We start from the raw sequence: 14,914 nt of genomic DNA, 5'->3' as shown, positions 1-14,914 counted from the left end.
CAGTTTACAACTTAGCTAGTTACTTGTTTTTTTGTTTTTTTACTACTTGTTAGACTTGATTTAACAATAATAGCAGGAGATCGAATTTGGTATTTTTTATAAACAAATGCAACATAGAAATGTTTGTCAAAATTATTATGCTCCAGGCAATTTTTTTTCTACATAAATCTCGATTTATGAAATTGGCTTAATGGGTTACAATTATCAATCAAATACAAGCGGTAGAAAATGGATGAATGGATGAAAACCCTTACATTGATATCCTTGTTAAAAACATCTAATGTGATTTAGGTACCCTTTTATTTTTTCATATTTTTTTGTATTATTACTCTACCTGTATTTGCTTTTTGTTTTCTTTCCTTGATGTTGAAAGTGCCTTGACTTTTGTGTGAATTATAAATGTATGTTTGTTGTTCAATAAAAAAAACTAAAAAAAAAAAACTTTATTGAAACAGCTAATCAGTTTACGAAAAACAGGAAAAGCATAACGCAAACAATGTCAATTATGAATAATGCTTATCATTTGTGTACATAATTTATAACTTGGCAACGATTATAATTTTGTTTACAAGAAAAAACATGATAACTGTCCACAATAGCAGTTTACAACTTAGCTAGTTATTATTATTTATTTTTTTTTACTACTTGTTAGCCTTGAATTAACACTACTAGCTAGAGATCAAAGTTGGTATTTTTATAAACGACTGTAACATAGAAATGTTTGTCAACACTATTATGCTCAAGGCAAAACATTTTTTACATAAATGTTGATTTAAGAAATTAAGGCCTACATTTTCTAATTGGCTTAATAGGGGAACAATTATCAATCTAATCTTGGAGAATGATTAAGAGTACAAAAGTCTTTAAATTAATATCCTTGATTAAAACATTTAATGTGATTTAGGTAGCTCTTTTATTTTTTATTTTTTCATATTTTTTAGTAGTATTACTCTATCTGTATTTGCTTTTGTTTTCTTTCCTTGATGTTGAAAGTGCCTTGACTTTTGTGTGAATTATAAATGTATGTTTGTTGTTCAATAAAAAAAACTAAAAAAAACAACTTTATTGAAACAGCTAATCAGTTTACGGAAATCAGGAAAGGCATAACGCAAACAATGTCAATTATGAATAATGCTTATCATTTGTGTACATAATATACAACTTGGCAACGATTATTATTTTGTTTACAAGAAAAAAATGATAACTGTCCACAATAGCAGTTTACAACTTAGCTAGTTATTATTTTTATTTTTTTTTACTACTTGTTAGCCTTGAATTAACACTACTAGCTAGAGATCAAAGTTGGTATTTTTATAAACGACTGTAACATAGAAATGTTTGTCAACACTATTATGCTCAAGGCAAAACATTTTTTACATAAATGTTGATTTAAGAAATTAAGGCCTACATTTTCTAATTGGCTTAATAGGGGAACAATTATCAATCTAATCTTGGAGAATGATTAAGAGTACAAAAGTCTTTAAATTAATATCCTTGATTAAAACATTTAATGTGATTTAGGTAGCTCTTTTATTTTTTATTTTTTCATATTTGTTAGTAGTATTACTCTATCTGTATTTGCTTTTGTTTTCTTTCCTTGATGTTGAAAGGGCCTTGACTTTTGTGTGAATTATAAATGTATGTTTGTTGTTCAATAAAAAAAACTAAAAAAAACAACTTTATTGAAACAGCTAATCAGTTTACGGAAATCAGGAAAGGCATAACGCAAACAATGTCAATTATGAATAATGCTTATCATTTGTGTACATAATATATAACTTGGCAACGATTATTATTTTGTTTACAAGAAAAAAATGATAACTGTCCACAATAGCAGTTTACAACTTAGCTAGTTATTTGTTGTTGTTTTTTGTACTACTTGTTAGCCTTGAATTAACACTACGAGCTAGAGATCAAAGTTGATATTTTTATAAACGACTGTAACATAGAAATGTTTGTCAACATTATTATGCTCCAAAACATTTTCTACATAAATGTTGATTTATGAAAGTAAGACCTACATTTTCTAATTGGCTTAATGGGGTAACAATTATCGATCAAATCTTGGAGAATGATTAAGAGTACAAAAGCCCGTAAATTAATATCCTTGATTAAAACATTTAATGTGAATTAGGTAGCTCTTTTTCTCTCTCCATATTTTTTAGTATTATTACTTTATCTGTATTTGCTTTTGTTTTCTTTCTTTGATGTTGAAAGTGCCTTGACTTTTGTGTGAATTATAAATGTATGTTTGTTGTTCAATAAAAAAATAAAAAAATAAAAAAATCTTTATTGAAACATTATTGTGCTCAGGCAACATTTGTTCTACATAAATGTCGATTTATGAAAGTAAGGCCAACATTTTCTAATTGGCTAAATGGGTTACAATTATCAATCAAATCTTGGAAAATGATTAAGAGTACAAAAGCCCTTAAATTGATATCCTTGTGTAAAACATTTAATGTGATTTAGGTAGCCCTTTTTTTCTTTTTTTAAATTTTTTTTCGTATTTTTTAGTATTATTACTTTATCTGTATTTGCTTTTGTTTTCTTTCCTTGATGTTGAAAGTGCCTTGACTTTTGTGTGAATTATAAATGTATGTTTTTTGTTCAATAAAAAAATAAAAATTAAAAATTAAAAAATAAAAACTTTATTGAAACAGCTAATCCGTTTACGGATGTCAGGAAAGGCATAACGCAAACAACGTCAATTATGAATAATGCTTATCATTTGTGTACATAATATATAACTTGGCGACGATTATAATTTTGTTTACAAGAAAAAAAATGATAACTGTCCACAATAGCAGTTTACAACTTAGCTAGTTAATTGTTTATTTTTTTTTTTTACTACTTGTTAGCCTTGAATTAACACTACCAGCTAGCTAAAACTGTCGTCGTAAATGTTTCATTCATGAACCGAATTTATCGCACAAATGTGCAATTGTCTTGATTTAAACACGAATAACAAGTCATTTTGGGGGAAACAAGCGTGTTAGTTAATAAATAGCTGCATGGTATTAATGAGGGGGGCGACGCTGTTCTACAATGTTTTGGTTCCTGGCGGTGACGTCACGCACAACAACATGGTTCCCTTGTTTTGGACCTGTGCAGCGTGCTTCGTGCTATGCGCGGCGATGCTTCTTCGAGGCTGAACCCGCGAACGACGTCGCTCCCCCTTTGCACCCACGGCGATGGCTCAAGCCGGGGGAAGGTGTGCCGAGTCCGGGCGCAGGCTGGTAAGTACTGCGGCATCCTCAGCCCGAACAGAGGGGCTTGGCTTGGGGGCTAATTAGCCGAGCTAACATACGCGTTGCACCATAGTTGTAGTAGTAGTAGTAGTAAGAGTGGTCCTAATAGTAGGAGTCACACCGGCAGCTCACAACACGGATAAGTTGCATGCTTGGAGGGGGAAACCCAACACATGTCCACTTTTTGAAATATAAAATGCATATCATTCAAAAACCTCATACTTTAACAACCAGTCATGGCATCAAAGCATGACAGTTACCAAACCAATGCACAATCAGTTTTTAGTACATGTGTCTTAAATCTTCATTTACACCAAAGATGTCCAAAGTCTTGACCGTTTTATGTTGTATTTTTCATTTTTTTTTACATGGTAAAATAACATTTTACAATAAAATAAATTGGGGAAAAAAATAAAGAAAAATGTGCAATGTAGAGAAAACAAAGCTGAAATGCTGACACTTATGCCTATAACAACACACAGCTTTGTCTTTAAACAAAATAAATCCTTCAAAAAAAAAAAAAAAAAAATAGAATTACCGTATATCAGTGTTTTTCAACCTTTTCTGAGCCGAGGCACATTTTTTTCATTGAAAAAATCCTGAGGCACACCACCAGCAGAAAACATAAAAAAAAGAAACCCAGCAGCCGATATTGACAATAAAAAGTAATTCTGGCAATTGTTGGATATGAATTCCAACCATAACCAAGCATGCATCACTATAGCTCTTGTCTCAAAGTAGGTGTACTGTCACGACCTGTCACATCACGCCGTAACTTATTTGGAGTGTTTTGCTGTTTTCCTGTGTGTAGTGTTTTAGTTCTTGTCTTGAAGTGAATTATATTTATATAGCGCTTTTTTTTTTCTCTAGTGACTCAAAGCGGTATAGCTCGGTTGGTAGAGTGGCCGTGCCAGCAACTTGAGGGTTCCAGGTTCGATCCCAGCTTCTGCCATCCTAGTCACTGCCGTTGTGTCCTTGGGCAAGACACTTTACCCACCTGCTCCCAGTGCCACCCACACTGGTTTAAATGTAACTTAGATATTGTGTTTCACTATGTAAAACGCTTTGAGTCACTAGAGAAAAAGCGCTATACAAATATAATTCACGTTTTACGCTCCTATTTGGGTGTTGATTGTCATGTCATTTGTGGACGCCGTCTGCTCCACACGCTGCAAGTCTTTGCTGTCGTCCAGCATTCTGTTTTTGTTTACTTTGCAGCCAGTTCAGTTTTAGTTTAGCCTTTTCATAGCGGCACTCGCCTTTTGTTTATTTTTGGTTTAAGCATTAGACACCTTTTTACCTGCAAACCATTGTCGTCGTTCCCGACATCTACAAAGCAATTAGCTACCTGCTGCCACCTACTGGTATGGAAGAGTATTACACGGTTACTCTGCCGAGCTCTAGACAGTACAGACACTCAACAACGGCTCATTTAGGGATTCTAATTACTGGTTTGCAAAAAATATTTTTAACCCAATTAGGTGAAATTACACAATCTCCCATGGCACACCAGACAATATCTCACGGTACACTAGTGTGCCGCGGCACAGTGGTTGAAAAACAGTGCCGTATATTACCAAATTGTAGCCCGGGCGTTTATTTCACAAAATCGATTTGGAGACAAGCGTTTAAAAGAAGCAGGCGGTTATTTGCACATGGCTTTTATTTATTTTTGCACCAGCCTGCACCAGGCCATTATTTGGTTACGGGGGCGGCATGGCGTAGTGGGTAGAGCGGCCTTGCCAGAAACCTGAGGGTTGCAGGTTCGTTCCCCGCCTCTTGACATCCAAATCGCTGCCGTTGTGTCCTTGGGCAGGACACTTCACCCTTTCCACCAGTGCCGCTCGCACTGGTGGATGAATGATGGGTGGTGGTCGGATGGGCCGTAGGCGCAAACTGGCAGCCACGCTTCCGTCAGTCTACCCCAGGGCAGCTGTGGCTATGAAAGTAGCTTACCACCACCAGGTGTGAATGAATGATGGGTTCTCACTTCTCTGTGAAGCACTTTGAGTGTCTAGAAAAGCGCTATGTAAATCTAATCCATTATTATTATTATTATTATTATTATTATTATTATTATTGCAATGGTTACTGTCCAGTATTTTTTTTTCGTACAAAAAACTTTAAATGTAAAAGCCCCTTGGCCTTTATGCGGATCATTTTGCGGGACACACGGTGGTTCAGTCCACGAACATGATGTATCCACTGACACAAATTAGCATCAAGCTCATCGCTCACTTTCTTCCTAACGCCACCAGATAAGCGAGCCCGTTTTCCATCGATTGCCGACTGAGATAGTAGTTCTCCCTTTTTTTGTTTCCATTCTCGTACACGTTTTGGGTCAACGTTAAACTGCCTGGCCGCTGCCAAACCAGAATTCTGCTCCGCATACTTCACAACCGCTAGCTTGAACTTTAAGTCAAACTTTCTGTTCTTCTTCCCCCTTAAAGTATTCCCGTCCATCAGTTGTGGTGTACCGGTATCCTGTTCATTCAACTCACTGCTACTGTTGCTTGCCATGTTGAAACTTTTCCTCGTGGGTTTGTTGTTGTCGTTGAGTGTGAGTGTTACGCTATATGCGGTGACCCATTGCAATATGTTAATTACCCAGAATCCCCACGTAACGTAAGCCATCACGGCACAGATTTCGTTAAGCCCTTGATTGTCATGTAACTCTCTGGACTCCACGCGTCTGCTGTTAGATGTCGGGAACATGGTTTGTTGTGATCACAATATGCAGACCACAGCGTGCAGGTCAAAAGGCGAGGGCCGCTAAGAAAAGGCATTGAAGCTTAGGGAAGGCTATGCAAAACGAAACTAAAATTGAACTGGTTGCAAAGTACACAAAAACAGAATGCTGGAAGACAGCAAAGACTTACAGCGTGTGGAGCAGACGGCGTCCACAAATTACATCCGAACATGACATGACAATCAACAATGTACAGAAGACATGAAACTTCTACAGGAAAATACCAACAAAACAGGAAAAGCCACCAAAATAAGAGCGCAAGACAAGAACTAAAACACTACACACAGGAAGACACCAAAAAACCCCAAATAAGTCACAGCGTGATGTGACAGTACTTTCAGACAAGAGCTATACTCATGCATGGTTGGTTATGGTTTGAATTTTTATCCAAAACTTGCGAGAACAACTTTTTATTGTCAATATCAGCTACTGAGTTTAATGTTTTTATGTTTTCTGCTGGTGGTGTGCCTCTGCATTTTTTCAATGACAAAAATGTGCCTTGGCTCAAAAAAGGTTGAAAAACACTGTTTTAGTACATGTGTCTTAAATCTTCATTTACACCAGGGATGTCCAAAGTCTTGACCGTTCTATGTTGTGTTTTTGATTTTTTTACATGGTAAAATAATATTTTACCATAACATAAATTGGAAAAAAATAAAGAAAAATGTGCAATGTAGAGAAAACAAAGCTGAAATGCTGACACTTATCCAATCCAATCCAATCCACTTTATTTATATAGCACATTTAAACAACAAAAATGTTTCCATAGTGTTGCACAACAATATTAAAAACAATATTCAAATATCCTTAGCTCCACCAATGACTGAATAAAAACAACAAATAAATAAATATAAAACCAATATAATAACAATGTAAAAGTAAATATGATTAAAAACGATTTTAAAGGGAAAAACCAATTAAAACAGTAAATAGAAATCAAAATTTATAAAAAAACACAGAGGACAGAGGACCACACAACTCACGTAGTGTTAAAAGCCAAAGAATAAAAGTGGGTCTTAAGACGAGACTTAAAACAGTCCACTGTGGGTGCAGTTCGAACTTGGAGGGGCAGAGTGTTCCAGAGCTTAGGGCCGACCACAGAGAAGGCCCTGTCTCCCCTGGTTTTAAGTCTGGTCTTGGGCACCACGAGCTGGAGCTGGCTCTCGGACCTCAGAGCGCGCGCAGGAGTGTAAATTTGGATGAGGTCCGAGATATACTGAGGTGCCAGTCCATGTAAAGCTTTAAAAACAAACAACAAGGTTTTAAAATAAATTCTAAAATGAACAGGGAGCCAGTGCAAAGTCTGAAGAATTGGGGTTATATGCTGGCGTAAAGTGCATTGCAGTAGTCCAGGCAACTTGAAATAAAAGCATGCACGACTTGTTCAAAAAGGTTAAAAGATAAAAACGGTTTTACCTTTGCTAAAAGACGAAGATGATAAAAACACGATTTTAAAACGCCATTGACTTGTTTGTCAAGTTTAAAATCGCTGTCTATAGTGACGCCAAGGCTGGTGACTTATGCCCATAACAACACAAAGCTTTGTCTTTAAACAAAATAAATCCTTAAAAAAAAAAAAAAAAAAAATTGAATTAATTAATAAATAAAAGCATTGCTACAAAATAAAAGAAGAAGCAAAGTGGCCCTCTGTATCCTTTGATATTTCAGCATGTGGAATTCAGTGGAAAAAGTTTGGACACCCTTGATTTAGACTGTTTAAAACACTCTTAGTCAGCCCTACTAGATGATCATAGTAATAATAATAATAATAATAATAATAATGATATTGAGATATGTGGGCTCATCCCGGCATTGAAAGTAAACAGGTTTTTAAAAGGAAAGTAATATTTTATCTGAGTCTGTAAATTAGTTTGCTTGTTGATGATTTTTGTTTGGTTTTGTATTGTGTAGTTATATTTATATGGTAGTTATTAATCTGTGACTGTAAATTGTTTTCTTATTGATGCTTTTATTTGTTTCTGTATTGTGTACCGTATTTTTCGGACTATAAGTCGCAGTTTTTTTTCATAGTTTCATAGCTCCAGTGCGACTTATATATGTTTTTTTTCCTTCTTTATTATGCATTTTCGGCAGGTGCGACTTATACTCTGAAAAATACGGTCGTTATAATTATATGCTTTTACTTGTAATTGTATTGAGTTTGTGGACCCCAGGAAGACTAGTGGGTTGTTGTGGCAACCAGCTAATGGGGATCTTTAATAAAAATCAAATCAAAATCATACTTGCCTCCAACAGAGCATCTCCAAGAAGCGCAAGTTTTCCCTTGCAACATCATGCTCCAAGCACATATTTCATTTTTTCTTCTTCATTAGCCTCTTTCATTCTTCATATTTTTTCATATTAAATATTTGTTATTTAAATATTATAATATGTATTAAAAGTATTATGATTTTACTAGCCTTTTTCCTTCTTTATATTTTTTTATATTAAATATTAGTTGTTATTTATGTATCATAACATATATATTAAATATATTATAATTTTATTAACCTCTTTCATTCTTCATATTTTTTTCATATTAAATATTTGTTATTTATGTAATATATGTACTATAATTTATATGTATTAAATGTATTATAATTTTTCCATTATGTTGTGGTGATCGATAAAGCTAGGGCTTCACTACTATGGTCAAAATAATAATCACAATTATTTTTAGCAATAATTAATTCACGATTATTCAGTATGTTATGTAAAACACTGTTGGGAGGTTTTGACCGTGATGCCATTATGTAATTTGTAATGAAATAGTCTAACAAAAAGGCTAAATATACGTTATCTGTATATTTAAGGATACATATTTGTGTTTTTGTTCAGTATTAGTATCTTTGCATGATGGCTTTAGCTTCTGTTTCCATTTGTTATGCTTTTTCCCCTCCACGCCATTGTTAATATTTGGTTACATGTCCCTTGGCAAGTTTCACTGCAATAAGGCGCTTTTGGTAGCCATCCTCAAGCTTCTGGTTGAATTTTTGACCACTCCCCTTGACAAAATTGGTGCAGTTCAGCTAAATTTGTTGGTTTTCTTCATCATTGTCCACACGTTTAAGTCCGGACTTAATTCTACCCTGATTTAGCCATTTCTTTACCACTTTTGACGTGTATTTGGGGTCATTAACCTGTTGGAACACCCAACTGTGCCCAAGACCCAACCTCCGGGCTGATGATTTTAGCTTGTCCTGAAGAATTTGGAGGTAATCCTCCTTTTTTCATTGTCCCATTTACTCTCTGTAAAGCACCAGTTCCATTGGCAGCAAAACAGGCCCAGAGCATAATACTACCACCACCATGCTTGACGGTAGACATGGTGCTCCTGGGATTAAAGGCCTCACCCTTTCTCCTCCGAACATATTGCTGGGTATTGTGGCCAAACAGCTCAATTCTTATGCGCTCCAATCACTCTATCACAAAAAAATAAGAGTTGTAGAAATAATTGGAAACTCAAGACAACCATGACATTATGTTCTTTACAAGTGTATGTAAACTTTTGACCACGACTGTATGTATATAAAAAAAAACATTTAGAAGGTCGTACATATTTTTTATGCTCTAACTATGAGAATATTCAATCTATTAATAATCTCACTTTGCCATCGACGGCAATAAACAAGAGACAACTCTACTTTGTCCATAAATGCCATATATCACAGACAACTAAGTAACATTTAGGAGTGAAAGAAGAGGACACAGACGTTAGCAACATTAGCATGTGAGCTAAAGTGCTAATGTTATTTTAAAAAAACAACATCATGCAAGGTTAGCCTTTATGCCATACTTGCCAACCCTCCCGAATTTTCCGGGAGACTCCCGAAATTCAGTGCCTCTCCCGAAAACCTCCCGGGACAAATATTCTCCCGAAAATCTCCCGATTTTCAGGCGGAACTGGAGGCCACGCCCCCTCCAGCTCCATGCGGACCTGAGTGAGGACAGCCTTTTTTCATGACGGGAGGACAACAGGGTGACAAGAACTAAATCATCCAGACTAGAGACAAATTGTATTATTATGTTTATCTTACCTAAAAACAAATATATTTATTAATTAAAAAACAAAAACAAAATACAAATAAATTTTTACTATATTTTGCTAAAAACATCAAAATTAATTGTATTTTTATTTGTATTTTTTCTGACTCCTTATTACATCCAGCCATAGAATTATACATTAAAATAAACATATTTGAAACAATTAATTTTAAATGATCATAATTCATTTAAAATGACCATATTTAATTATTAAAATAATTGCTTGTTTATCAACAACTTTAGCAGTTTATTCATTATATTTTGAAGCTCTCAGAAGCCAAGTTATGTTATATTCCTTAATATTTATTTATACAATTTTGAAGTATCAATTATCCAAACACAGTTTTGTTTGCATATTTTCAGGATGTAGAGATATATATATATATATATATATATATATATATATATATATATATATATATATATGTATGAAATACTTGACTTGGTGAATTCTAGCTGTCAATATACTCCTCCCCTCTTAACCACGCCCCAACCACGCCCCGCCCCACCCCTGACCACGCCCCCCGCCCCCCACCTCCCGAAATCGGAGGTCTCAAGGTTGGCAAGTATGCTTTATGCAGAAGAAAAACAAGCCCATAAAACTGACAGCTCAGGAGTATGTTGCTGACTGATGGATTGTTGGCTCCAGGTTCCAGGTTGTACTTTAAGATGTGTAGCGAAGCCTGCTTTTTTTTTTTTTTTGGTGTTGAATGTATGAATACAATTTTCCCTTCATGACGTTTGAAAACCCCAGAGCTTCAGAAGTCACCATTTTAGTACATCTTCTTGTTTTATAAAGCGCTCCATATCTCGGCGGATGTACGACGAGAATGAGGACCTGTCCGACGTTGAGGAAATAGTCAACATCAGGGCTTTCAGCGTGGAGGAGAAGCTGAGTAGCGACCGCTACGGTGCAGACTTTGTCTGCATGATGGAGAGTAAAGGTAAAATAATACAGTACCTGCTTGGTCTATAAATATATTCCTGATAAACTGTTTGATTTTTTTGCTCATGTGTATTTGTTGCAGACTTTACTTATGAATATGTGCAAAGGGAGGCCTTAAGAGTGCCACTTATTTTCAAAGAGAAACAAGGACTAGGGATCAGGTAAGTAGGCAAATATTTGTGACAGTTGTGTTATTTTGTACTTACTTTGACACCTGATTGAAGCTCTTTGTAATTATTGAAGCATGCCTGATCCAGAATTCACAGTCTCCGAAATTAAAGGCTTAGTTGGTAAGTGAATACACCACAAGTACTGTAGATAAAAGCACATTTAGAGTACACTTGCTCTATCTAGAGTAGTGGTCCCCAACCTTTTTTGCGCTACGGACCAATTTAATGTAGGCATTATTTTCAGGCTTTCCACATGTGCCAGATAAATACAGCAAAATTAAGTGCATGAAAAATACAACCCACTCTAACGCTGAATTAGCGGGAGCCCTGGGCGTGTTTCTTTGCAATGAGATGCTGATGGAAATCAGCCTTTGGCTACAATCTGTCACTTTTCTATTTGATTTGTTCATTAATGTGCATTGTGTCATGTCACAAAGTTATAACCAATGGCAACTTCCTATAAGGAGTTTTATTGTACATCTATAAACAAGCTCATTGGTGTGTCTAGTGCACAGGTGTCAAACTCAAGGCCCTCCTCGTCATACCTTAGATTTTCTTTCTTTACTTTCTTATTTTCTTACTAAAGGTATTATTATTTTCTTCTTCTAGTTTTACAGGGAAAACAAAAATAGTGTCCAATTTTGCAACACATATATTATCTAACTTTAAAATCTAGAGATGTCCAATAATGGCTTTTTTGCCGATATTCCGATATTGTCCAACTCTTACCGTATTTTCCGCACCATAAGGCGCCCTGGGTTATAAGCCGCGCCTTCAATGAACGGCATATTTCAAAACTTTGTCCACCTATAAGCCGCCCCGTGTTGTAAGCCCCATCTAACTGCGCTAAAGGAATGTCAAAAAAACAGTCAAATAGGTCAGTCAAACTTTAATAATATATTAAAACCAGCGTGATGTGGGCGCGCATGGAATCGTATATCAACATGGACGGAGCTGCGTGAAAAAAGCCACCCGGCCTCTTCGCGTAAACTTAAACTTACCTTAACCACTCGCTCATCTTTTCTTCATCCATCCATCCCTTCGAGTTAGCTTTTATGATGACGCCGGCTGGAAAGGTCTCTTTTGGCAAGGTCTTCCTTTTGAATATCACCATGGGTGGAAGTTTCTGGCCATTAGCATGGCAAGCTAGAACCACAGTGAAGGATGACTTCTCATTCCCTGTGGTGCGAATATTCACCGTACGTGCTCCCGTTGTATCCACAGTGCGGTTCACAGGAATATCAAAAGTCATTGGAACCTCGTCCATGTTGATAATGTTCTCTGGCCGGATCTTTTTTTCAGCTATCTTGTTTTTACAATATGCACGGAAAGTAGCCAGCTTTTCTTGAAAGTCTTTAGGCAGTTGCTGTGAAATAGTAATCCGTGTGCGGATGGAGAGATTGCGTCTTTTCATGAACCGGATCCCTGTCGCTTAGTAGGAGCCATTTTGTGGTCTTTACAGATGTAAACACACAAAGGAAATGAAACGTACGGTAATATCCGCGCGCTTTTTCTTCTTCTACGCGGGCGGGTGGTTGCTTACAGTAGAAGAAGAAGCGCTTCCTGTTCTATGGGGGCGGGTGCTTACCTTGGCGGTTGCTTGCGTAGAAGAAGAAGCACTTCCTCTTCTACGGGGAAAAAAGATGGCGGCTGTTTACCGTAGTTGCGAGACCGAAAACTTTATGAAAATGAATCTTAATATTAATCCATATATAAAGGGCACCGGGTTAAAAGCCGCACTGTCAGCTTTTGAGTAAATTTGTGGTTTTTAGGTGCGGCTAATAGTGCGGAAAAATATTGTAATTACCGATTCCAATACCAACCGATATCGATATATACAGTCGTGGAATTAACACATTATTATGCCTAATTTTGTTGTGATGCCCAGCTGGATGCATTAAACAATGTAACAAGGTTTTCCAAAATAAATCAACTCAAGTTATGGAAAAAAATGCCAACATGGCACTGCCATATTCATACTTGCCAACTCTCCCGGATTTTCCGGGAGACTCCCGAAATTCAGCGCCTCTCCCGAAAAATTATCTCCCGAAATTCAGGCGGACTCAGCTCCATGGGGACCTGAGTCCGCTTTCCCGCAATATAAACAGCGTGCCTGCCCAATCACGTTATAACTGTAGAATGATGGAGGGCAGGTTGTTGGTTTCTTATGTGGGTTTATTGTTTGGCAGTTTCATTAACGTCCTCCCAGCGCGGTAACAACACACAACAGCAGCAGTCACGTTTTCGTCTACCGTAAAGCAGTTCGTCTGCCGTAAACAGCAATGTTGTGACACTCTTAAACTGGACAATACTGCCATCTAGTGCATTCGATGAAAGCACTTTTGTGCGTGCCACACAGCAATGCATCATCAGAGAGGGTGTTCAGCATGGTTAGAAAAATAGTGACAGAGAATAGAACAAGGATGGACAATTCAACCCTTAACTCAACAAGTATATGTGTAAATAAATGAACACTGAAATTCAAGTATTTATATATATATATATATATATATATATATATATATATATATATATATATATATATATATATATATATATATAATAAAATAAATATATATTTATAGCTAGAATTCACTGAAAGTCAAGTATTTCTTATATATATATATATATATATATATATATATATATATATATATATATATATATATATATATATATATATATATATATATATATATATATATATATATATATATGAAATACTTGACTTGGTGAATTCTAGCTGTAAATATACTCCTCCCCTCAGAGCCACGCCCCCAACCACGCCCCCCCCCCCACCTCTCGAAATTGGAGGTTTCAAGGTTGGCAAGTATGGCCATATTTATTATTGAAGTCACAAAGTGCATTATTTGTTTTAACATGCCTCAAAACAGCAGCTTGGAATTTGGGACATGTTCTCCCTGAGAGAGCATGAGGAGGTTGGGGTGGGCGGGGTTGAGGTGGGGGGGTAGGGGATAGCGGGGGGTGTATATTGTAGCGTCCCGGAAGAGTTAGTGCTGCAAGGGGTTCTGGGTATTTGTTCTGTTGTGTTTATGTTGTGTTACGGTGCGGATGTTCTCCCGAAATGTGTTTGTCATTCTTGTTTGGTGCGGGTTCACAGTGTGTCGCATATTTGTAACAGTGTTAAAGTTGTTTATGCGGCCACCCGCAGTGTGACCTGTATGGCTGTTGACCAAGTATGCGTTGCATTCACTTGTGTGTGTGAAAAGCCGTAGATATTATGTGATTGGGCCGGCACGCAAAGGCAGTGCCTTTAAGATTTATTGGCGCTCTGTACTTCTCCCTACGTCCGTGTACACAGCGGCGCTTTAAAAAGTCATACATTTTACTTTTTGAAACCGATACCGATAATTTCCGATGTTACATTTTAAAGCATTTATCGGCCGATAATATCGGGCTGCTGACATATCTATCAAAATCCAAATAAATACTTAAATATCTGCTTAACTTATGATTTCGAAGCAAGTTATCCATCAAATTGTACACTAAAAATGACCAATAGATTTTACTGTAAAATTTAGGGAGTTTTTACAGCATATTACTGTAAGTTGGAAAAAAATTGACCAATGTGTGTTTTTTTTACAGTAAAATTCTGTCGAGTGAGCTGTCAGTTTTTCGTTTTTTTACTGTAAAATCTGCGGTTGATGATTTTTATGGTACCACATTTTATTATTGTAAAAAAATGGCAGCTAAGTTGCCAAAATAAAATTAAACAGCGGTACTGTATTTGTAT

General features: G+C 36.2%; 1 protein-coding gene across 4 annotated transcripts in view; it reads left to right on the top strand.

Annotated features, from left to right (window-relative positions):
- Positions 1 to 2,984: 2,984 nt before the first annotated feature.
- Positions 2,985 to 14,914, top strand: part of kdm2bb (lysine (K)-specific demethylase 2Bb) — a 68,488-nt gene continuing 56,558 nt past the window's right edge. For 2 of the 4 annotated variants that reach the window (XM_061927501.2, XM_072912082.1), the window contains exons 1-4: positions 2,988 to 3,239; positions 10,844 to 10,988; positions 11,073 to 11,151; positions 11,234 to 11,280. In XM_061927501.2, the coding sequence (XP_061783485.1) occupies positions 3,195 to 3,239; positions 10,844 to 10,988; positions 11,073 to 11,151; positions 11,234 to 11,280 (316 nt within the window). In that variant the 5' untranslated portion in view covers positions 2,988 to 3,194. Of the gene's footprint in view, positions 3,240 to 10,843; positions 10,989 to 11,072; positions 11,152 to 11,233; positions 11,281 to 14,914 lie in introns of all 4 variants that reach the window. The other 2 variants (XM_072912083.1, XM_072912084.1) reach the window with 2 other exon arrangements.

The sequence above is a fragment of the Nerophis lumbriciformis genome, linkage group LG32, assembly GCF_033978685.3.
Source record: "Nerophis lumbriciformis linkage group LG32, RoL_Nlum_v2.1, whole genome shotgun sequence".
NCBI classification, from domain to species: Eukaryota; Metazoa; Chordata; class Actinopteri; order Syngnathiformes; family Syngnathidae; genus Nerophis; species Nerophis lumbriciformis.
The sequence above is the reverse complement of the archived record's forward strand: the minus strand, read 5'-3'. Positions and strand labels throughout refer to the sequence as shown.